General features: G+C 36.5%; 2 protein-coding genes across 2 annotated transcripts; both read right to left on the bottom strand.

The window, feature by feature from the left end:
• Positions 1-5,560: 5,560 nt before the first annotated feature.
• Positions 5,561-9,359, bottom strand: rhoh (ras homolog family member H). Its single transcript, XM_048197691.1, has 2 exons — positions 8,968-9,359; positions 5,561-7,226 (listed from the first exon to the last, which is right to left on the bottom strand). The coding sequence occupies exon 2, from the start codon at positions 6,852-6,854 to the stop codon at positions 6,267-6,269; it is 588 nt and encodes a 195-aa protein (XP_048053648.1). The 5' UTR covers positions 6,855-7,226; positions 8,968-9,359; the 3' UTR covers positions 5,561-6,266.
• Positions 9,360-11,099: 1,740 nt separating this feature from the next.
• Positions 11,100-25,809, bottom strand: n4bp2 (NEDD4 binding protein 2). Its single transcript, XM_048197682.1, has 16 exons — positions 25,402-25,809; positions 23,378-24,311; positions 22,461-22,585; positions 21,141-21,229; positions 20,788-20,864; positions 20,413-20,565; positions 17,751-20,164; positions 17,042-17,127; positions 16,859-16,904; positions 15,837-16,003; positions 15,627-15,751; positions 14,747-14,873; positions 14,475-14,657; positions 12,656-12,824; positions 12,413-12,536; positions 11,100-12,092 (listed from the first exon to the last, which is right to left on the bottom strand). Exons 1-16 carry the CDS (start codon positions 25,676-25,678, stop codon positions 12,047-12,049), a joined length of 5,142 nt encoding a protein of 1,713 aa, XP_048053639.1. The 5' UTR covers positions 25,679-25,809; the 3' UTR covers positions 11,100-12,046.
• Positions 25,810-26,075: the final 266 nt, after the last annotated feature.

The following is a 26,075-nucleotide window of genomic DNA, read 5'->3' as shown; positions in this document are numbered from 1 at the left end:
TAAAATGGTAGGCTACACTGTCCTGTCAAAAAAAAAAAAAAAAAAATCAATGTTTGGATTTTAATAGGCAAATACTTAAGAGTCTATGGATGGATCATTATTACAGTGATTATTATGTTTTAACCCTAAAAGATGGAGTTTGTACCTTTTCATTTCTTAATTATATGAAAATGTGTGAAAATGATTATTCATGCTCTCTGAACCATTCTTTCACAATTTTAACCCTGGTGAATTTTGACATTGTCATCCTGGAATATGGCCATGATGTGTTTTCCTACATGGTTGTTTAAGAAATGAAAAGCTACACACTCCATCTTTAAGGGTTAAAATAACTGTTGCCAAACTTTTAACATGCTACAAACATAATAATCACTGTAATAATGATCCATTCATAGTTTCTTAAGTATTTGCCTATTAAAATCCAAACAGCGACTTTTTTTTGGCCGGCAGTGTATATATATTAAAATAAGAAAAGCCAATTTGTTAATGAGGATGAAAATTAGGCCTAATTCAAAATATATTCTCTGAAAATGTATCTCACAACTTTGCTCATAAAATAAATGTATCCTGTTTCAAGGATGTTCAGATATTTTACTTAAAAACAACACAAAAATGCTGATTAAAAAAATTATTTTTTTGAACAGCATCAGCATTAAAAAGAGCATGAACTTACCATGTAGCAACATGCTAATGTGAATCACAAGAAATATGATCTTCATTTTTTTAGAAGAATGGCAAAAATAAAATAAAATCTGCCTGTTATTATTTGCTGTTGCTCCTCATTTGCTCTCCATTGTTATCTATTATTTGCTGCAGAGGAGGAAAGAGAAAGAGGAAAGAGTCCCATAGCGATCTGAACGTTGAGAGTGACGGTGTGCCAGGTACAACACTGAAGGCCTGAATGTCATTCTTACTGCTTCTCTGGAACAAGAGCCGAGGTATCACATAGCATGCACACTAACACAAGTACACACACACTCCACTGTGGAGATATTCAACTATGTAAAAAGAATGTGTGTTTGTAACATTGGGATCTTCTGTTCTTTCTAAAGCAGAAACATCTTATGTGTTATCTTCTCCAAACTTGTATTGGATTGTCCATTGCGATTATGTGTGACTGAATGTGTTTTTGCTGTCAGTCACAGTGAGAGCCGATCTGACAAGGGTGTAGTGCAGACAGGTCAGGTGGTTTGAATGTTACACACAATGAATTTTAAAGAGAGAGACAGGTCTGTCTCCACTGCACACACTGAATTTCAAGACAGCAGAGATTAACAGGTAACACATTACAAGGACTAAATTAAACACTGACATTCTGATCTCTTTCTCGTGTATTGTTCATGGAAATGAAAATTATGTTTTTTAATCACCTTTTCTTTGCATCTGTGTCCCATATCAACTTTCTGTCTCACTAAAGGGTGAGAACAAGTAACATTGTTCCCTGTATTAGTTTACTAGTAGGGTATATTCTTTTCTCAATGGCTGAGGCACTGAAATGAAAAGTGTATGTTAAATTAATACTTCAGGGCCACATTTATTCAGACTAAGATGAGAATAGTGCATTAATTCTCATTTTCCATGAGATAGAGAAGGCTATGAAAGAATGAAAGTATCAGACTTATTTTAGATAAATTAGTTAAACAATTTTGTATTCTATTTTTTTTCTAGTTTTCTCAAAAATGTGTTTTTCCTCACATGCCACTAAATATGCATCAACACCATTAATAAACAATAAATATACAATAATAAACAAAACACATACACACATAATATGTGATATAACGGACAAATGAACTGAACAAAACACAGGGCTTAAATACACAGAAACTAATGAAATAAACATCAGGTGTAAATCAATGAATAACCATGGAAACAAACTGAACTAACCCTTCACAGACACAGCGTTACATCAACATATTGTGACTGTAGGACAGAAAATATAAGCAAAATCGCTTAAAAAAACTAAAGAGATGTTGTTGAAATAAATATGTTAATTAACTACTTCTCTGTGACAGATTTATAAGCATTCTAAGCACCCTTGAGGAGCTGTTTGTAACTGAATCTCTTTAGATGTCAGACAGCCCCCTCATATTTCCCAGCACCTACGCAGGAATACAAGCACATACACACACAAGGACCGTGGGGTCTGAAGTGATGAGAGATGAGAGGAACAAGACAGGAAGTGGTTCTTCTCGAGACGTCTTTATATCTTTCTCTTTCTTTCTCAGGCGTAGGAGAGTTTCATATCCTGTAGTACATTTCGACATATGCTGCAAAACTACATTACCCATAATGCTCCAATATAGATAATTACTCTCAGGGATGACTAAATAAATGTTGCTAAAAAAAAGAAAGAAAGTTGTTTCAGATAACTATCTTTTCTTCACATTTTTTCTTTGTTAATTGTTTATGTTACACTGCAGCAGAGCACGTCAGTGTACCTTTAGAGATAAAATGACATTGAAATGACATAATGACTCAAAATGACTCAGGATGAGTATTTTCTTTGAGCTTTCTGATATTAAGGTGATTCTTTCAGTATCATTTTCAGGGGTATCTTCCCTGTCCTACACACTCATTCCTCTCTGACTCACCATTGGCCAAATAAACCAAAGAGTGGAAAATCCTAAAGGTTCAACTGATGATTATTAATATCTCTGACGATTTTTGACTTGGTTTGTTGTTTTCTAGCATCACCTCAACTTAAATGCATGTGTAACTTATCTGATGATGCACAATCTCCTAAGTTTTGGCTTAACTGTCATAAATAGGTGATTGTGCAAGGCTTTGATGCTTTATGGGTGGATTGTATGTGTATGTGTATCAGAGCGTTCGTGTGGTAAGAGAACAGTGCAGGTGTTTCCTGTTGTAGAAAAGAGAACAGACTGTGTGGTAGGGTCGCATAGAACGTATGTGTATATGTGTGCGTGTATTTATTTTGTGTGTTTTGCAGACCACAGCACTCTGTAAATTGGCCAAATATGGACTAAGGCATATTGATAATAAATATAACATCTCCAGCTATCTCTCTTACCCACATATTGCAGTTTCAAGTCTATTACTTTAAAGGGATAGTTCACCCAAAAAATAAAAATCATTTGCTCATTTTTTTATGAAAATAAAAGAAGATTATTTTGTGGAATGGGTCAACCGTTTTTGATCCAAAATAACACTGTACCCTGTTGAAAACACCAAGACATTTTTCAAAATATCATCTTTTGTGTTCCACAGAAGAATTAAATGCATGCAGAATTTTCTTTTTTGAAAAGAAAAAAAAAAGATAAATATAACACAAAACCTTATTACATTCATTACATCCATTATTAATATTCAGTCAGGTAACACAAGTATTCTCACCCTTTGCATTCCTGTTTGCTTGACATGCATGCTCAGTGTAGTGCTTAATAAAGTCATTTGATAGTTTTCACTTCCTCTTTTGTGGTATATATGTGGCAGTTTGAGTCCTCAGAGTACTGTTGATTGTATTAACTAATCCCACTGTTGATTTGTTTAAAAATAAGAATAATTCATTAGTTACTAAAAGACTAAAAGGTTGAATAAACCCATTAAAAGTGTAATTGTACAAATATATTTAATTTTCACCTTTAAATTCTTTAGAGAAACAGTTAAATAAACCACTCGTTTTCTAGAATGAGTAAAACAAATATTTCTGATAGCGTAGGAATACTTTTACTTACAAAACATTTAGAAAGAGATATACATTTCGCAATATAGTTATAACGTTTTTCTATAGAGCCACCAAGCACAATGTGTTTTTAGTGAGTTCAGAGAAAGACGTTCTCCTGTTGGGATGTGGTTTCGCTGTCTGAACTCCTCAGTTCTCCAAAAGCATCGGCCTACATCACCTCATCTCTATAAACCACATAATATATACTTTTTCTTTATGCTGCTCTGTCTTCTTTTGCTCCTCCGCCAACTTTTCCTTTTATGTAGTGCGTGTAGTAGCGCACCATCTCCTTTGTTTTTACATCTTGCCTGTGTGTTCATTTGATCATTTTATAAAAACATTCTGCTGCCTAGTAACGCATGACATGAAGGGTCAAAATGTCAGAGGCTATGTGTTGGGAATATTATGAATAAGTGTATACAGTACATTTTCCTCTGATCTCTTCTATGCATCGAGCCTTATCCACATAACCTGTTTTATATTGTGTCCATACCTGCATGGCGCAATCACGGAGGACAAGTAAATTGTAAGTCCACACAAATACAAAACTGCTGTGCGATGTGATACAATCACAGCCAATTTAAACATATCTGATGTATAACATATAATCATAATCAAGGAGGTTTGTAATATCTGGAGTAAGCAAGTAGTGGAGTATTGTACAGTATTATCTCTGTTGTCTTTAAAATCGTTCTCACCAGACACTACTCACACAGACAACCAAACCTGGAACCTCAAAATAGAGTGTTTCAGAATGGCTATATGAATAATATTTTCTCTTTATATTCTGCACTGTCCCAATGTAGAAGACATTATGTATTATGTGTTACATATTATCTGAGCGTTCTAGATTTTTCCAAGCAGGGTGTCATTTTGTAATGTCTATACATTTGGTAAAAATACGTTTCTTTTTTTTTTTTCTTTTTTTTTGTTTGGTGTGTGTGTGAGAGAGAGAAACCGCTCATATACCCATGGTTACGTATTGACTATATGTCTACAGACTATCTCAGATACCAGATGCAGATGTTTGTTGCATAAAGACAGAAGACATAAGGCACAAATGTTATCATGATGTATATGTAACATGCTATATACTATTTAATGAGAATGTTATTGTTTAATGTTATGTTATTTAATTTAGAATGTTTTCTGTAAAATGTTTCTTTTTTCTGTGCAGATACTTTGCCATTAATGTTTAGGATGTCAGGAACTAATTTATAATGGGGGTCTTGATCCAAATTAGTAACCAATTTACCAGTGTTTTAAAGATTTTCTAGAAGGCAAGGAAGTCTATGTATAAGGTATGTTCAAAAATGTTTTGTTGTTTGTAAAAGACTGCATTTACAATGGAATAATTCTCCATTGCAACTGTTTTTACCAAGGCGTATTCAAATTGAGGTCTGGGGAACCTCAAGCAGAGGCTACGCTGTCCACAAATTTCAGCAAAATAATGTATAAACAAAGAGATCATTTTATTAAAAACGTAATAAATATTTCGAATACTACTACTAATAATAATAATAATAATTTCAATAGTATTTTTATAATTTATTTATTTTTTATTACTTCTTTCAATAATTTTTTTGACTTTAGTAATAATAACACCAATTATTGATTTTTTTAAATCTTTAAAACATTTTTTTTTTGTTATATCACTATTTATACAGTATGAATCTTAAGATGAATAGCTGCCTGTATATTTTAGGAAGGGGGTCCTTTATAAGTTTTTGGCATTGACAAGTTTGAAAACCCCTTTTTTTATTGATTCTGAGTTTTGATGCCATCCATATACATTCATGTAGTCAGAACGTATATAAACACTCATTTTCCTCGAATCACTGTGCATGACAGACCACACAGATACATGGCAAATTACCAGCTTAACTCTTTTTTATTAAAACAACTACTTATTTAAGTTACTTCATAAAGACTATGAAAAGAATCTTTTAAGAATAAGAACTTCAGGACAGAAATTCTCATTTTATCTTGCTCCATAAAAAGCATATCACAGATAAAAAGCGTGATCAGCAAATCAGAAATACATAACCAAAGTGATTTATTTGCCATCTAAAATTAAGATTACAGAATGTGATCTCAGTGTTGCATTATGAGCTAATGTGACTCCTTATTTCACAGGTCTAGGAGAAGGGACCAGCAGACAAAGAACGAGTTTTAAGGGTTCCATTTCTTTCGCAAGAAACCATAAAAAGAAAGCTAAAAGAATGAAATTTAAAATAAGATTTCAACTACAATCTACAAATGTACATTTGGAGTAGCAGTGCAATAAAAGACACATCTGTCTTTTAAATGATATACTCAACTCGTAAAATTCATAAAATTAAAAGTCCACAGCTGTTTAATGAATAAATATCTGTTCAATATGTGTAATGTGTCTAACTTATGGTCAGTTTTCAGAACCTCACTAGAGGACTCAAAATCAAATAGTCTTTTAGGTAAACAGTATTAAGAAATCAGTGTTAAGAAGTCTTTGTTGAGGCTTCAGTTAGTTGGTGTTGTGTGTGAGAAACAATTTTATCTTAGTGAAGAGAATTAAATAACATCCCTGTTTTAAAAGCATTCAGGAAACTTTACAGGGGTTTAAGTCAAGGAGTCTCCGCCTTGTCCGTCTTCTTGCCCGATTAACAGCTGTTCGAACAGCACACTCAAAAACCTGTTGCACACCTCGATTGCTGAGAGCCGAGCATTCTAGATATCCTTTGGCACGGATCTCTTGTGCCACTTGTTTGCCCTCTGAGGCAGTGGTGCAGTTGGCACGATACGGGCCCATCTCACGATGGTCTGTCTGTGTGGCAACAACCAGCACAGGTACCCTCGGAAGAAATTCCCTCACTTCAGCGATCCATTTTTGCCGCAAATTGCTTAACGAATTTGGATTTGCTACCGAATAACATAGCAAAACCACATCCGCCTGCTGATAGGACATGGGGCGGATTTGGCGGAATGTATCATGTCCTGCTGTATCCCACAGTCCCAAGCTAATCTGGATTCCATCCATGAAAACATCAACTCCAGTGTTTTCATAGACAGTGGGTCTATAGCTTTCTGGGAACGTTTCAGAAGTGAATCGTACAAGAAGTGCAGTTTTACCCACCGCACAGTCCCCAACCAGTACGCATTTCACTGAGGTCTCTGCCAACCCGTTCATCCTTCTGTCTCTGGTGTAGTAGTTATTGTAAGGTGCAGTCTAATAGGTCCAAAAAAAAAAAAAAAAAATTCAGTGGTCTCCAACAGATGATGAAGTCATCGTTGAGAATTACAAGTTTGCAGATCTATGAGGACCAAGAGTAAAAACCCTGCAATTCACACAGCATCCTGAAGTCCTCCTCACACTCTTTGTCTTGCGAGGTGGTGGTTTAATCCTCTGCTCTGTAATCCAGTGAAGGTTTAGGAACCAAGGTCATTATGTATCATTATAGATATTCAAGACAGAGAAATCCAGGAGTGAGAAGTCTTGCAGCAAGCTGAATCTCTTGCTCTCGCTTTACTCTCTCTCTCTCTCTCTCTGAATCCTGCACAACTGAAAGAATAAAAAGACAAGCAAAATAACTATTATGCTATCACAAAACACCAAGAAATGTTTTAATACATTGACATTATATGTAATCTTAAATTTGATTTATATTTCATTTAATTAGTGTTATATTTAAAGAAATAGTTTACTCAATAAAACAAAACAATCATCATCATTTTCTCTCCCTCATATCATTCCAAACCTATGACTTTCTATCATCTGCAGAACACAAAACAAATTATTTTGAAATATGTCTCAGTGTGTGTGTTTTTGTGTGTATGTGTGTGTGTGTGTTTTCTTTTTTCGGTCTATACAATGACAGTCAACAGTCTCTAGGGTCTGATGTTGTTTGGACCACAGCGTTCTTCGAAATATAATCCCTTGTGTTCCGCAGAAGAAAGAAAGTCATACAGGTTTGGAGCAACATGAGGCTGAGAAAATGATGACAGTTTTTTTTTTCTTTTTTTCTTTTTTTAGTAAACTATTTCTCTTTAAATATCAGACAAATTAAATGATATATAAATCATCCTATCCTTCCAGAACTATGCTGAACTATATCTGAACTATACCTAAGAAACAATAAGATATCATGAAATGGACAATCTTTTTTTTTTTTTTTTTTTTGCTTTTTCCACATTTTTCTTAGATGTGAAATACAATACAATACCCCACTATACCACAGAGCACAGTGGAGAACATACCTCTCATCACAGGCCTGGGACAATGCTTCCCGTTTACCTCTATGCCCTGCTATCGATTAAAGTACAATTTAAGATTTTTTTTTGCTTTGAGTGTTCTGAAAAAATGTAGTTCAACATAAATTCGACAGCTCATTCAGTTGTTTATTTAATAGCTCTATGGGCTAATGCTGGAAAGGACATTTTTGACATGTTAAAACAACTTCAAAGATGATTCTCGAAATGGCAATGGCTTGTACTTCCTAGGCCTCTGGCTGTCATGAGAGGAAAGTGCGCTGATGATTCAAACAACTGCTCCAGTTAATACCACTAAAGGCCAAATGGTTATAATATATACTCAGAAAACACTTTTTCGATAAAAACACTTCTCTGGTATAAAAAAACAAAAACAAAAAAGAAATACTGGGAACATTGTCAGCCCGATACAGAAGTAGGCCTATAATCTGACCAGCATTAGCCTCTATGGTTAAGTACATTTCTGTGCTAAAACAGAAGATGCAGTATTAAAAAATGACTTTAATAAATGTAACAATTATATCTTCATCAACAACAAAAGTATTTTGTTTTATGAAAGAAATACTGCAAGTATTGGAAACATCTGAATTTAGAGGATTACAATACTTTCAGTGATGGAGCTCCCTATATAGATATATACACACACACTGTTCATATACTCAAGCATCGACTGATATAGTAAAATATAGACCCTTTATAACATTTAAAAAAAATGTGTTGGTCAAAAAAATAAAAAAATAAATAAAACATTTAACTACTAAAGCCCTTCCAAACCATAAAAATATTACGATTTTCCTCTCGTAAATATTTCAAAAGTATCAATAAAATGATTAATTTCAGTTTTAACTGATTAACCTTACAAATAATGAACACTATGCGTATGCGTTTGGACTGTTGCTAAATTGACGTAGATTAAATAAGTTTGTAGATAGAAAATATATTTATAGAACAATAGATTCACTGAGATCACAGTTTTAAACTGGCACAGTATAGTTAATACATGTATTACAGAGTATATACTTAAAACAACTCACCTCTTTGAGCTCTTCAGCCGTGAGATTCACAGGCACACATAAAGCTCAATTTAGCATCTGTTCGTTTTGTTTTAATTTAATTAAACATGAAGAAGAATGAGTTCAGATCAGACTTCAGTCCAATTCTGCATATTTCTCAAAACTTCAATTCTTAAACACAGGAAATTCAAGTACTGTTGAGCACAGAGAGATCATATGTGCCTTTACAGACAGAGCAGGTGCTGTATCCTTTCTCAGAGGGAAGTGAAATGCGAGGCTGGGCTCTTTTCTTTGTAAAATCGTATATCAAATCTCTTCTAAGCTTCCGTTGTGACTGCGTGACGTTCTCAGCACATCTACGGTGTTGAGTCTTGCTTCTTCTGCAGTCAAGTTCTCACTGTGCATGAAACGGTTTAATGCAGCAAGGAAAAGAAACAAAGATACAAATAAGAACAAAATAAAGCCATATGCTAACCCTCATGTTTTGATGAGATTGACTGTTTGTTCTGTATGTTTGGGGTCTCAGACACCTAAATGGATTCTGTATAGAATTTTTGAATTTAATCTTTATTTCCTGTTTAATTTTTTTTTTTTTTTTTTTTTTTTTTTTTTATGTCACAGAGTTGACGTACATTTTATAAAGGTGACTGTAAAGGGGGCATGCACTTCAAATATGACAGTATTGTTTTGGACCTCATAGAATTTGACTGGGCTTTTAGCGTTGGTACACAAACACTGTGCTAATTTTCAGTTCAATGGCACTGAAAATGTCTAATCAATACAGCAAACAAAGACAAAAAATACAAAATGTTTGATAAAGCCTTACGTTCAAAGGAGTGGTACAGGGATTATGTATTTTTGTAGGCCAAATCCCAGAAAAAAAGATAGCATTTTAGTACTTCCATTTCCAATGTCAATTGATTTTTTTTTTTATTAAATGCAGGAAATAAGGTCTGCAGTTATCACAAGTTAAAGATATTTCCACGTTTTATTCTACAACAAAACATCAATAATACCACCTTGTGATTTTTATAAAGCTTTTACTTGTCTTAAACAGATAGTTCACCCCAAAAAATTGTCATTATTTACTCACCCTCATGTTTTTCCAAAACTTTATGAGTTTCTTTCTTCTGCTCAACACAAAGGAACATATTTTAAATAATGTTAGTAACTAGTTGACGGTAGCCATTGACTTCCATATTATTTTTTTTCGCTACTATAGAAGTCGATGGCTACCGTCAACTGTTTGATTACCAACATTCTTCAAAATGTCTTCTCGTGTTCAGAAGAAAAAAATTCATACAGGTCTGGAACAACTTTAGGGTGAGTAAGTGATGACAAAATTTTAATTTTTGGGTGAACTATTCCTTTTAAAGGCAGTTGCTAACAGCGATGTTGCAATCTTGATAACTGGAAATGTGTTATAGTCAAGGACATATATTGCATATATTGCAAGGACATTAAACATCACACCGGGCAGGAAAACGAATCGACTTTCATAGCAGCACTGTGTATTTAGTCACACTCTAGCAAACTATCCTTACTCTCCTAAACTTTTTAAATAAATACTGAAAGAGTTGTCGGAAACTTAAAGGAGGTGATGCTGAAATCATGTGACCGCGGTGTAGTTTTTTTTAATAGCCTATTTTATAGCCTTTTTACTTCTGCCGATTGTATTTAGGCTTCGAACTTGAACAAAATCAAACTTTTGTTGGTCACAGAGCTTATTTTAATCAAAAATCCAATGGAAAAATCCTAATGGTTTTTTGTCAAGGGACCAGGCAAACTTTTGCGTTGGCCTACAAAAATATGTCATCACTGCAGTGCTCTAGTGCCAGGTTGAGTGTAAGAGAGTACACAGCATTGCCCTCTTATGGAAAGGAAGTGCACTGCATTTACTTCAACAGCTGCCACTTTCATCATGGAGAAATCTGACCTTTACTAATTGAAACAAACGTCATCTACTGAGCGTTCAACATGCTGAGTTATATTTTCCCCCACCAACGGTTTCTAGAGATTAAAGGGGAAAATGGAGAGAAATAGAAACGAGGATGTAGAATATGTTCAGCTGTGATTGAGCTCCAAGCGCATGTTACGCTGAGACCTAGAGCTGATTAAGTTAAATTTTCATTTCACCAAAAGAATCAAACGTGTACATGTTAAGTCTTTATTCTTCTCTTCAGCTTTTTTTCCCAACCATAATTTAGAATAACAAAAATAAAACAAAAGTTTACATATAAAATCTTTTGAGGTTCAAAATATACAATTTCACAAAAATAGTTTTCAGAACAAATTCTCACACATAAGAATTGTGATTTGCATAGCAGCATTAAGATGTCTATAAAATGTGTGGCATCAACATTTTAAACTGGAAATATAAAAACAAATCTGAGCTAAAACTCAAAAACCAACACTGCAAAGTGACATAAATGTAATTTTGATCTAGGATCACATATGTGTTCAAGCTGCTCACAAACAAACTAAAATGCAAAGCTGATTGAGAATCAGCATTTATATTTCCAGAAACTCTATTAATATATTTCTATATACATCAACACTGAAGAGAATAAGCCATCCTGTGACATCCCCACTACTCTGAACACAACAAACTGGATCTTATAAAACTGATGTGGCGCTACATAAAGCAAAAGTATGGAACAAAACTATACGCAATAATAAAATATCCAACATCTTAAGCACCTTAAAAAAATAATAAATAAAAAAAAAACTTTTCTTCTATATGGTCTGGCTAGGAAAAATGTGTAGCCATTATCTATTTAAACTAATTACATAAAAATGTAGTCATAAGTGATCAGTTAAACATTAATGGCCTCATAAGGGATCATCAATAAACATTCAATAAAGTATATTGTGTATATACAGGTCAATAAAATAAAACATGGTAAATATGTAGTACCTTGATATTTTTATGTCTTAGATAACTCTCGCACAATTACTGAAACAAAATAAAGATGTATGTAGTTAAAAGACAAAAGAACATTATAATTACTGGCACTATTAGTCCCCAGAGAAGACGTTTTGAATTAAGGCAGTGGAAAGAGAGAAATCTAAAAGTAAATGCTTCATTGTAGCAACTCTTTCAATGAAGTGTGACCAGCACCAATCCGGTCTTAGGCTCAGTATAACTGTAAGAAAGACAGAAAAAAGATGGGGGATCATTAAATGTACACATATTGATTTGAAAACTGGTAAAACAAATCAAATTTAAAATTTTAAAATATTATTGTGAATTTTTGTGAATATTCTGAATGAAAGATCAAGATATGACACATTTTTAAGTGTGACTTAAGTGTCCAAATACTCTGAATTCTTAATTAGTAGGACCTAGAAGGTGTTTACACTAAAAGAGGTTTCATTACATGCAATTGATGGACAGTAGTTTATAGTAAATCATTGTACCATTCAAAAAGACACATTGCAAGAGCACTGGATGCAGTTAATATACCTGTAGTGTTGGTTTTTGAGGTAGTCTAGTACGGCAGGTCTGATGCGTGCCACTCCCCCTTGGCTGTGATTGCCTCTTCCTGTGATGATTGACAGCTGAGGCCGACACAAACCCTGACGGCATTCTACAAAAGACACATTCAGTAAAGATAATGGCAGACTCTGGAGTCTATACAATCCATCTGCTGTCCACACTTGAAAAATTGCACTTTTTTGAAATGTTGTATGTTTGTGGTTCACATACCCAAATTCTTTTCAGTGAGCACATTACTGAGATGATAAAGGGCCTCATCCACATGCAGTCCATGGAGATCTAGAATATTCTGAGGCAGGAGTGAAGCATTCACTCGCTGGAATATCTGCATGGCCGCTCGATGGTTAGCTTCACGCATCTTCTCTCCATGCATGTGACCCTAAGCATATACACAAATGCATAGAAACTTAGTTCTGATCTAAGAACAGCTCTGTCACAATATCAGGCAGACAGACAGACAGACAGACCAACAGACGAAGAATTAGAATGATAAAATTCCAATGCAAAGTTTAATCTAAACAGGCAATAATGCAAAACAGTGTTGAGAAACACACTTAACATGACCGTGACCAGACCAACACTAATTGAACAAGAGGAACTTAAATACACAATGGTGATGAACTAAAAGACGAACATGAGTGATGAGTTAGTGTCCATAGTAACAGATGAGTGGTGAGAATATCAAACAAAGGAACACAGGAACTGAAGAAATACAACCTAAAAGTCCATGAACTAAACTAAACTGAACATAATGGTGACAAGCACTGCACTCTGCATGCATTGTTTAAAGTTAGTAGAGTCCACATTTTAAGTTATAAATTCACTTTAGTTTAAATGAGATGTGACGCAAAAGACACAAAACCGCTGATTTTACTACATTATTCTAACTGCTTCATGGGAAGAGTAGTTTATTCAGTAGAAACTCCCCAGAATGGTCCAGAGAAAACTAGGAATCGGGAGAAACCAGTAATTCTACAGTTATTACTTTGATTTCTATAAAGTGCAGGAGTCGAATTTCATAAAATTCCATTGATTTTTTCCAAAGAGGAACTGATTTTTAAAGATAACAGATCTACTGTGATCTGCAAGGTTGTTAATCAATGGTATATGCATTTGCCGAAGCCGTCAGTTTGCATTATTTCTTCAAATAACTTTTTAAATTATCATGTTAAACAGCAGAATCCCTGGTGAAAAACAACATTACCATGATTCTGCAAAGAAATCTCTAGCAATCAGAGAACTGCAACAAGCAATTCCAGCTAAAACAATCTTTAGTGCCCTCCCACTCCCATGAAGAACTGTAAATGGCGTAATTTAGTCAATCTCAAACTTAAATATTTGTGTGTATATGTATACAAACAGTTTTGTATTACACCAACTTATGTTTCTCATCAAAGCCATCAATTACAGTCTTGTACTTTGTCTGACTTTGCTTCAAATCAAAATCTGTAATGCAGACCTTGTATGCTGGTTGGTTTGGTTCATTGCTTAGAACTCTTAAATGTAGACTTTTTAAAAAATCACTATGGGAAAAATGAATGGGCCAAAAAATGTGCACTTTTGGACCATTCCACTGGAAAAATGTCATCGAAAATCCTTCTTCCTTATGTATTAAATATATAAAACGTTATTATCTGTGCCAATGTGCACAGCAGTTCAGTGTTTAATGTGGACAGCTTGTCACCAGAAATGACGCTTCACACTAGGGCTGGGCGATATATCGCATGCGATTGTCACGCGCATTTCGTCAGTAAAGCCGGTTCCCTGATTACCACTAAATCGCCATCACCTGCCTTCAAATGGAGCGCCATTTAATAGACAGAGCCGTAGATCACTGACAAGCTACGCAATATCGCGTTCATTATCGAAGGCGATTCATCTGCGATAATGAACGCGATATTGCGTAGCTTGTCAGTGATCTACGGCATTCACACCTAAGGACACGGTTAAAAAGAAACTTGTGTTTGTCTCAAAACTACTGTTTTTACATCAGCTTTTCAGCACACATTATAATGTTTATCTCTTTAACCTGTTGTGCGTAGAAACTAGCCACATCCTTGCGTCCTTGTCGATGGGCTTCAGCTGCCTTGTTAAAAGACTCTATTTGCTGACGTCTCTGCACTGTTGCCTCTGTGCGGAAGTCCTCATATTCCGGATCCTCTGAATCCTGAAACTGAGCTGCTTCCACCTCCCCATCTCTCGGTTTCCATCTCTGAGTGAGTGAGGCAAAAAGTGTCCACAATCAACTCAAGGTTTTTGTTTAATTTCAGTATGCCATATGGTCACATGTAGAGTGCTCACCCGCTCTTTGCTTGAACCTCTGTGAGCACCACTGCGCTGAGGGGCAGGTTCAGGAGCCACTACATTTTTGACTGGCCCGTCATCCAACAGAGAATGCATAAACTGTTCGGTCTGCTCCAGACAGTAACTACACAAACACAAACAAATGGTCGAGAGACATTTCCTTTGAGGTTATGTCTGCTATCTTAATAATTGTTCCTAGTATACATGTGCACAATTTTTCAGTGAATTTTGGTATAAAGAAAAAACAATCCATCTTTAAAAACAAAAAAACAAATATCCAAAGCCACAAAGGTGGGGAAAATAAAATTCATAAAACCACAATGGCCGAAGGCTGATATATTGCTGATATATACCAAAGACTTTAGATATACAAAGACAGTGCACTCGCATTACTATGAATAGGAGAAAGTGCAACACACAATATGCAGAATAAGTCCCGTCTTCTAAGTAAAAGAGCCAATCGCCAATTGGTAAAGTCACTGCGTCAGGACTTGTGCTTAGAACTACGCATGCACATTGGCTGGTCCAGCTGGAAAAAAAACATTTTTTGTCCAGATTTGAGTGTTTAGAAACCAAATTTATGAGACAGTTGTTGTCAGATTTGATTGGTCATTTCAAATATGAAATTTAATTGTAAGCTTGGTAAACAGCTTTGGAGAGTTTGATGTTTCCCCATTCAAAGAGATAAGAGCTGCACTTGCATTATTGAAATAGCTGCCAGAGACGTGTTTCAAAGATGGCCACTGAGTGAAATGGCTTTCCATAAAGGGACTTTGTATATACTCAAAACAATTAAATGACACAACAAGTGGGAGTTAAAAATGTTGTAAATATGGGCAAATATTTATTAGTTTATCACTATGTATCATATTCTCACTTGTGATCTCTGAAGATATCCCTGAGGAAATGTCGGTCTATGGTGGGGAACGTGGAAAACAGCTGGTTCTCCTTTAACTTGGCTGCACCATCTTTCTTATCCAGGTCCCTCCGACTTGACCTGGACTAAAACCCAAACATAGCTCATTTGCACTATTTCGTTTCACATTTCTAGTCAGTGATTTAATTTGAGTGCCTATGTGTGACATACCTTCTCCATGCTGTCTTGCATGACCTGCTCTTCAATCATGATGTCCCTCAGTGAGACAGGAGCAGAAGATGCAGTCCAGTGATCCATAAAAGGAATTTCTTCATGCAAACCTAATTGGTCCCTCAGCCTGGTTTTGTTTCCCTGCGATTCACCCCATTGGACGGAACCTTCGTTGCCATGAAGACAGGGGAAAAACAGATTATTTCCAGTATTGAGAAGTTTCCACAAATTGGATACAATTTGGTGTCTCATTAAATACTTTAAAAGCATTCGGGACATAAATTAATCCCTTTTTGTCTCCCATTTTGGACTTTCCCACCTTAGAGGTTTCTAACAAAATCAAACAATGTAAAAATGTTTGACAATCAGTTGTAGTAAAATTTAATTTTTATCTATTAACTAAAACATAATTAGTTATTTCCCTAATTTTGTGCACTGTAGTGTCTGCACCATGGAAGGGCCTCTTCTGTCACTTTCACATATAATTTTTTATATTATAAATTTTGTCTATGTAATTTTGATTATTTAATGTTTATTAGTAGAAAACAAAAATCACACAAATCACAGTTTTAAAAAGTATTTAGAATAAACAACATTTAATTTGACCTCCTGAGGTTGACCAAATGTGTGTGTGTGTGTGTGTGTGTGTGTGTGTGTGTGTGTGTGTGTGTGTGTGTGTGTGTGTGTGTGTGTGTGTGTGTGTGTGTGTGTGTGTGTGTGTGTGTGTGTGTGTGTGACCAAGCAGTGAAAGTGAAATACTGCACAAAGCAACAAAATCATTGGTAAATCATAACATACTAATTATATTTGATGTTTGAAACAGCCATGAGGGCAAAATTAAGGACCATTTAGATTTCACTCTGGGTGTGACTGTCCAGCAAGGTCACAGCTGGATTAGAAGATTAAAATGGAAGAGATGTGATTTATCTCTTAATGCTTTATTGTATTACTACTGGTTATAACATGCTGTACATTTACATTCACTTTGTGTTTGTGTGTACTGAGAGAATAAGCTGTCTCACTCTCGTGCATTAGCTGATAGGACAGAGCTGCCTGCCTGTGTTTCTCCTGCCAAAGACAACAGACACCAGGTAAGTTTTACATTAAGATCCAGAATCAGTCACATTAAAAAAAAATGTATGCTGTTTGTTATGTAGGTTAATATCCAAAAACTGTAAACATAAGATCAAAATATGTGAACTCACTTGAATAGTCTCTTTCCATTTTTGGTGCAGAAGTTTGGCCAAGTTCAGGTCTATTTGCACCGCACAGTCATCTGATGAAAATGCACCTGCAGCCAAAGAGGGTTCAAAGAGATTTTAATACACTTTTATTTAGGTTTGAGGGTTGATGTGGTTACTTGTTTGAAAGTGATAGATTTTCATAGTAATAACTAGAATAACAGTTGTTTTAAACCATTTAACCAACATTTTAAACAGCTTTAATCCTTACAGAACTAAATTCTAAACTGGTCATGGTGACAGTTCTGTTCTGATAGGTTCATGGACAGCAGGGAAAAACAATGCTTAATGAAAATAATAAAATAAAACTAACCAGATAATAACAATGTTATGAAAGCAAAATAAACAGGCATTAACTTTTGAAAGAGAAAACACTGCTCAATATCCTTTGCTGTTGTCATTAATAGCCATGTGTGCTGCTGTATTTTGTAGTAAATTCATATGTTAATTGGTAGAAGCTAGCCAAATTGGGCAAATTTGAACATGGGTAGGTCATGTGTCAAGCCCCAGTCTTCAAAAACCTTTTATTTATTTTATTTTTTTTAAACAGACCCACACAACATTAACTATGAGTTAGGGGTTTGGTATTGTATTGGGATGCCTTGAGGTCACTAGATTGAGTGATACACGAATAAAAGGAATTATTTGACATATTGATTAGATGTTTGATTACCTGGACTGACCCCAACAGGTCCAAAAAGTTCAGTGAGCTGCAATGCAAGTTCAGTTGGAAGTTTCAGCTCCAGTGTTTGTATGTCCATTGAACTTGGCTCTCTTCTCCCCTGTCCAGTTCTTTTTTTCTCGTTTTCTAGTTCCTTCTTCTCCTCTTTCTCTTTGCGCTCCATTTCGTCAACCTGATGCAGTAGTAACTGTGTTATAGCATTCACCTCTGCTTTTGTCTCTTCATCCTCCTTTAATTTCTCTCCTCCCACCTCTTCACGCCATTCCTTCAATGCTCCCTCCAGGCATTGAACAACTTGCTCACTTTGTGTCACTAATATCTCTTGCTGCCCTGGACCTTGCAGAGCTATTTTGTCTGGCTGTTGTTCATTAGCTGCCAGAACCTCCAGTTGTACTTTGGTGTCTTCTGTCAGCTGCTTTATTGATTCAAAGGAAGGTTCAGACTCACATTTCTCCTTTGTCATGCTGGCTTCCTCAGATCCTTCAGCTTCACTTTGTGAACTTTGACCTGGGCTCCAATCATCATCAGCTTGGCTAACGTCACTAAGGTTAGTTTCTTGGGACTTGGGACTGATGCTACTTGCTGAACTGTTGCTGGAGTTATCAGAGCACACAGCTCTAGCCTGGTCACTTTCTGGGCCCATCACAGTTTCTGCCGGTTCTATAAATGGTTCACATGACTCTTTCTCAAGAACCAAAGACCCCAAGCTAACTTTGTCATCCTCATCATCTTTATACAGCTGTTCTCCAGAATCTAGCAACAAGTTAGTTGTCCACTCCATATCTTGATGGCACTTCTCATAAAGGTCCTCCAGAATATCCATGGAAACGCGTCTGAAATGGCGACTCAGAATCTCAAGGTTTTGTTGTTTAGAGTGGGCTTCTTTAAAGTCATTCTCTTCCACTTGAGAACCTTTCTCATGAACCACACGGTACGGCACTCTCTGCTGGCAGGCAGACTCCTCTTCATTTGTTTTTGGGGTGAAACGCAAAGAGTTTCCCTCCAAAACAAACATACTACTACTAGATAAGTCCAAAGCTAATTCAGAGCATTTCAGCTGGTCAATTCGCCAAAGCAAAGCAAAGTCCTGAGGGTTTGTTTGGGCTGAGGCACTGGGACATGACACCATGGGCAATGAAGGTGTTTCCCCCGTAGGTGGAAGATCAGAGGGCAGATGCGAAATAACTGGAGACTGTGAGCAGGGTGACGAAGGGTTTTGATTGGTGAAGGTAAGTGCCAATTTACAAGATTTCCCCATTCTCCGGCTAAGACCTCTCCGTCTGTCCAGAATGCTCTCTGAGTCTATGGCAACCTTTGAACACAGAGTATCTTGGACATTTGGGCTGATTCTGCATTTCTCCTCTGATGCTACATTGTCCTCTTGCTCAGCCTCCTCCTGTGTGCTCTTCTCAGCAGACTCTTTACTACACTGCTCAATCGGGTCTACTCTCTGTTTTGATGTACTTGGTGAATTAGAGTAATCCTTTCTTGGGTCAATGCACTCAGAGAACATCCTTCCCAGCACACAGTCAGGGAGTTCAGGGCAAATCACATTCTCTAGGTTCAAGTTACCCTGTTTTTCACCAAAGGAAGGGGAACGTAGAGTAGTCAGTTTAGTTGGAGTTGGATCTTGGTAAAAACCTGGAGAGTTTCTTCCACCTTGCAGTAGATCTACAAGTTTTTGAAATTCAACTGCATTCTGCTTGTCAGTGTCAGAATGCTTTTCTTCATCGGAAGAAGTATTATCTTTTTGTTCAACAACACTGGATTCCAAAACAGTGTTCTTAACAGTTTTATCCCTTAAATTCTGACGTCTTCCTTGACGTTGACCTTGAGACTCCAGTGGCCAGTCCCCCACAAAATCCAACAGCTCTGGCCTCACTACTTTGTCCTCAGAAAGAGACTCACCTTCACATCCCCCCTCCTTACCTTGCCCTGGAGAGTAAACACTGGGGTCAGAGTTCACAGGTTCACTTGTTCCAAGGGGATTTCTACAATTCACTCTCTCCCTCCTCACACGCTGAGCAATGGACTCTGAAAATGCCACAGGCAGCTCTGAAAACTTCTCGTGTGCTGACTCAACTAATTCTTCAGTTTTCCCGCTACTCAAATTTCCCATGTTTTTTTCTGTGTCCAGAAGATCTAGTTCCAAGTCTAACCCTTCAGCATCAATCAGATCAGACGGAGGTGTTCCAGACCCTTCCAGAATGTTCTCATGCAAAACCATAGACTCCTTGGAACTGTAGGAGACTATTTCACCTTCTTCCTCACCCGCAGAAATGGTACTGCAAGTCTGCCTAACAGAGGACACATCGGGCAGAGATGAGGAAAGATGTGTGTTCAGTTTGCTCAACCCAGAGTCACCAACAAGATCAGGATGACTGAGGCCAGGGGGTAAAGATTGTCTGAAGGAAATGAGAGAAATACATATTGTTGTTTAAATACATAGATATACATGATATATAAATACATAATTATTTATGGCTTCACAGAGTCAGTGTTTTCATAGTTACTAACAGGTAACAAGTTACTAACTCTCAAATTGTCCTGTACAGTTGGAGACAAACCATTATCTGCTGCTGTGTTAACAGTGTCTTTATTTTCAAATGAAAATACTCGGTAACTTAGTATTATGCATATAATGCATACTCACTGTGTTTGCTCAGTCTCGGTTTGGGTCAAATCCACAACACTTGGCACTGGTTCTGGTCTTTGTGAATTCATGATGCTCTGGACAGAGACAAATCGGTCATACCGTTCTAATATGCGTCGGATCTTCTCCTTTGTTACATGGTGCCTTGTGCGCCTTCAAAGAGAGGGTGAATAGAGAGAGTTGGCAAAAACTGTAAAGACTTGTTTTTTTTTATTTTTGATTGTGTCATTAAAGCAATGGATCACATTTGTGATTGTACTTTAAGACTCCCGACAAAACCAGTGTAAAGAGAACTGTTAACAGATTAATTGTATGGATTTTGTTACATGTGTAGTAAAAGTAGTTATTTCTGGTTTGTGGTTCTGTTTAACATACTTCTCCAGCTCTCTAGGTTTAGTTTTCCACCAGGTATCTGGCTCACGAAATAGCACCTTATACCCATGTTTCAGTGCCTAGGAGAAGGAAGAGGAAGGTCTACAATCAGCATAATATACCTGTGTGAATCTGTGTTTTAGGTTTTTGTACACTTTAAAGTGAGGAACATTCTAAAGTTAAACCAATAAATAAATAAGATCTACAGTAGCATGATACAATGAATGTTCAACTTGAGAAATTTAATCTGGTATATCCACAGCAAATTTTAACAATACAAAAACAATGTGGTAATTGTCTGATACTGAACATTAATAAGCTATTTCATACTACGTGTTTCAAAATAAATTGCTCACCATGGCAACGTATGGTTTCATCTCCCAACATTGCATATTGGTGTTGTCTATTATGATGGGTGACTGGCCTTTTTCAAAAGCATCTTTTGCTGAAATGTTGATCACCACAAAGACATTGCAGAAAGATTATATAAAGATTGAAGGTGAAGTGTGTAATTGTATGTGGCATCAGTGGCACCAAGCAGAATAGCAAAAATAATGACTGTTTTTAAAACTGTTTCCCAAACACTTCAGCTGTCTGCCATTTGTCAGCCAAACAGGAAAGGCCCCAATATACTTAGTACAAAGTTATTTTTGTTCTTTGCTCAAGGGTAAAAAGAAGTTTGAAATTCCTTTGCAGCAGTATACGGGTAGCAAACACCCCGACCTGACCCAGGCTAACCCGGAGCAACGTTTTAATGAATATCTAAATATGTGCTGCACTCTTTCTTCTCCATAACAAAATAAACACACAACAAAAGTGACAGTGGTGCAGTTAAGAAAACATCAGCTAAGAAAGCAGTTAAGAATGTGGATATGTTTGCACAAGCTCCTCTATTCAGCACTCTATTCAAGTCATGTTTATTTATATAGCACTTTATACAATAGATTGCTTTAAATAAATCAGCTTTACTGTATTGAACGTGAAAAATGGCATAAGTATTGCTTTCGATTAGAAGTACAACTTCAATTTCTACTATAAAGTAGCTCTTTAGTTTGTTAATGTTTTTAATTGCGTCTGACCTTGACAGACTGAACAGAAGAACTGAAGAAGATTTTCACATCAAAGAAGGCGGAGCCGCAGAGCACACCTACCTATTAATAATCACCACGGACCAATGGTAGTTTGACAGTGTTTACAAGCCGGAGCAAACTTTTCCAGAAAGTATGCTTTAGCAGGCTGTATCGAACTCTGGAAATGAATTTCAAACAAACTTCGTTTTGGACTGGTTTTGTTTGAAATTATGTCACACCATTTTTTTCTCCAATTTTGCTTAAAGTATATTGGGGCCTGTTGTCCTGCACCAAACTCATGCAATGTTGCTTTTTCAGTCTAATTGACTATCTCAAATAATCAAGCAATGTTTTGACATTGCCATGGAGTTGGAAAGTTCATAATTTTCATGGAAATTGGCATACAAATGGCTTACTTATAGTTGTTTCAGCATATCAAGCTGAAATATGTAATGAATTTTGAAAAAGATCAACAAATCTGCACACATCACTTTTAAGGTCAGACTGTCTAGTCAATGGGTAGTAAATAATTGGAAATGGTAATAATTTAATGTACACACCTGACATTTTGCTTTGGCTTAAGCTAAACAGGCCTATAATACTCACCTCTCTGGTGATTCCACTCATGGGCCTCTCCTAGTAAATTTGGTTCAAATTGGTACTGTCCATTTCGAGTGAAATACTCATCAGTGCTCAATACAACCCCTCTAGGATTCTGTGTCAACATACCACTGGACAGCAAGGAAAGAGAGAGAAAAAAATATATAAAACTATATACTTTCTCCATAAACATACTCTAAACAGCAAAGTGTTCAACGTAATTCTGGTAAGCAGTACTGTTAATCTCAAAAGCTTATTACAGGCAATATATATGCTGGTTTTCGGCATGTGAGATTGCTTTCACAGTCTGTATGCATACTAAAAATTCAATTCATTCTTTTGACCTTCTGCTCCACAGGAGTTTCAAATTTTTTTTTATAGTTTATTTTAATTGTTGTATTAATTTAAAACTTCTTTTAGTTTTTTAAATGCTTGTTTGTTTCCCATGTCATATTTTCATTAAAAGGCCAATTTGATGTTTAAATAATAATAATAAAAAAAAAAACTTTACTTAAACTAGCAAAACATTAAAGTTTGTCTTGCAACCTGTTTTATAATGCAGTACAATACGGTGATAAAAATCATATACACCATGAAAAAAAGCTTTAACAATTAGCACAAAAAACAAACAAACAAAAACATTTGATACCACTACATGGCAAATTTCCTACCCATGAAGCATTACCAAAGGACAATCTATCTAAATTAACTCAATTTTCAAGATAAGTTATTATAAATTTTCCCATAATGGAGTGTTGTACATCATGAACTGCTCTCATGGACGAAATTGTTTAAATAAAAATGAAAAGAACATTATAAGCCATTAAATGCCAACTTAAAACAAAAAACAAAAAAGAAGGGATTTCCTTTGTGCTATTCCGTCTGCTTTCAATAAAATAACAGATATGAGTCTTCTTGCTTACTTGGCAAGGGTGGTTTTGCCTGATCCAGGAGCCCCTCTAAGTAACACCAACACCTGTCCTTCCAATTTGAGTCTGTTCCTAGTGGGCAGAGTCCATGACTTCGGTACAGTTGCAGAAGGCTTCAGAGGTGCTTGTCTGATAGGTCCACGAGCTAACCACTGAGCAGCAGTAATGGGGTTAGTGCTCCAAGGGGTGGGGTTAGGAATGACAGGTGTAATGAAGGATGGCCCCATAGTGCGGGGATGAAACTCAGCAGCCTGAGTGTTCCAGAACATGGCAGGTGTGCTGAGTCCTTCTTGACGCCGCATTGCCGCTGTGTGGTTACAGAGTTGGTCAGGTCTACGGTAAACCTGAAAGGCAGAGGGTCGTGGTTCAGTAGAGCTGGCCTCCACTGTTAGGTGACTGAAGTCAAGAGATATGGTTTTTGTCTCTGGGATATGGACCCCACCGAAACTTAATTCACTCACAGGTGAAGTACCGCCACGGGCCTCACTGAGCCTGGGGTCAGAGTTAGAGGCCTGCTCAACATGCTCTGGTAAGGTCTGAGGAGATGGAAACTGGGTCTGGGATGTAAGAGGCAGCAAGGAGCGAGGGATTGATTGAGAAGGAGGGGGAAGAGAAGAGAGAGGTATGGAGGACATTGGAGGATAGGAGCTAGCTTGTGTCTGCTGTGAAGTCAAAGTCTCAAGTTCCTGATCTATGAGAGCATCAAACTCTTCTGTCAGGTGTGTTTCACCAGGACTGAGCTCCGGCTGAGATGCAGGCTGGTTTGAAAAGGCAAAGCTCTCTGCCGTTCCACTGAGGAGGTCTGTCTGAGTGGTGTTGGTACCCAGGAGAGCAGCAGCCTGCTCAAACCCTGAGACAGGAGGAGGGGGTGGGACTATGCCCTCAGCAGCATCTGACAGCTCCAAAAGAGAATCCATTGCATTGTCCACTAATGCAGAGATTAAGTAGAAAAAAAATTAATATTAAAAAAACAAAAGTATCCCATATACATATGTATATTACTGCATTTATGAAAAAGTAAAAGATTTTCTGCATTTAAGAAACTGAGATACCCCAAACTTAAGAGTTAACAATAATGTATAATGAATATTTTTTATTTGGCAAAGACGCATTAAATTAATCAAAAGTGACAATAAAGACGTTTATAATGTTACAAATGATTTCTATTTTAAAAATATTCTTAGAAACTAACTATTAATCAAAGTATCCTGAAAAAAAATGCATCATGGTTTCCACAAAAATATTAAGCAAAAACTCCCTGCAACATTGATAATAATAAGAGCCATTGTTAATAACTGAGCACCAAATCAGTACATTAGAATGATTTCTGAGGGATCATGTGAATTGAAAATAGCTACTTTACATTTTAAAATTCTTGTAATAATACTTCACAATATTAATTTTTATACTATATTTTTGATCAATTGAATGTAACAGCCTTGTTGATAAGAAATAAGTATCACAGTCTTCTTTCATAAACATTTAAAAAAAAATCGGTAGTGTATGTCATCATGTATATTAAGAATCATACAAGGCTTTATGACAACATCAACTTGAAGCATAGAATAATAAAAATATAAAATAATAATATACAGAAAATATAGTGCTATTAAGTAACTATGTCAATCAAGATGAAGTTGGTAGCTTTTGTTACATGTAGCTGGTTTCTAGGTGGTCTAACATGGTCATTAGGTGGTCCAAGCTGGTCTTTAGCAATCTTTGACCAACAACAAACCTGCTACCAGTTGGCCATACCAGGTTAAGGTGGTCAGGCTGTTTTGGTACATAGTAGTTGGTCAGCCAGATGTGAATGACCTGCTTGCACCAAGTGAAGACCAGCCAGAAACAAGCCACCCAGTTTCAAAACAAATCTACCAGCTTAAGATGGAAAGAGTAACAAAAGATGTAACTATAAATACAATAGTTGATTTTATGTTATTGGACTGTGTGCGGTCTTCTACAATGTTCCAAGTAACTTTAATCAGACACCTGCTAAGATTGCAGGCATTTACACTTACCTTTAAAATCTGCCTCTGAGAGTACCATGTAAATGACTTCTGGATCCAGGTGTGAAAACATCTCCTGCATGCTCTGGATGATTTCGTCTCGCCTTTGAGATTCCAACTGACCACTCCTGGACTGCATGGACCCAAAGTTATTATACGATGAGTCCGCCCGGGTCACAAAAGATCCATTTGCTCCGTGTGCTCGACTCTCGGAACCGCTCCCGTACTCAGCCGCCGCCTGCATCGGGGCTCGGGAGGGACTCAATCCATTTTTCTTTTTCTTTGGCATTCTGTTGTGCCCCTTTTACAAGACACCGACGACAAATCCTCTGTTTACAAGTTTTTCTAGAGGAAGGAAAGTAAAAGAAAACCAGACGAACAACTCTCAAAGGAGAAGCAAAAATACTGCAGCGCCTCCAGTGGATGGAAACAGAATGACACCAAAACTACATGGAAGAATCTGAGATACTGCCAAGTAAGCAGAGTATTGGGTGTTTTCCGACGCCTTGGTGAGGCTTCCAGATAAACAAGATATGCAAAATATGTATGTACAAAACAATACAATTATGCAAGGGAATGTGAATAAGAAAGGTGCAGGATATGTTGAATAAATATAAGAGGCAAGGGATTATACCAAACCTCAAATAAATATAGGTCACCTCAAAATATGTTTCACAAATTTATAC

The sequence above is a fragment of the Megalobrama amblycephala genome, linkage group LG7, assembly GCF_018812025.1.
Source record: "Megalobrama amblycephala isolate DHTTF-2021 linkage group LG7, ASM1881202v1, whole genome shotgun sequence".
In the NCBI taxonomy this organism is placed as follows: domain Eukaryota; kingdom Metazoa; phylum Chordata; class Actinopteri; order Cypriniformes; family Xenocyprididae; genus Megalobrama; species Megalobrama amblycephala.
This window is presented reverse-complemented; position numbering and strand designations above follow the sequence as displayed.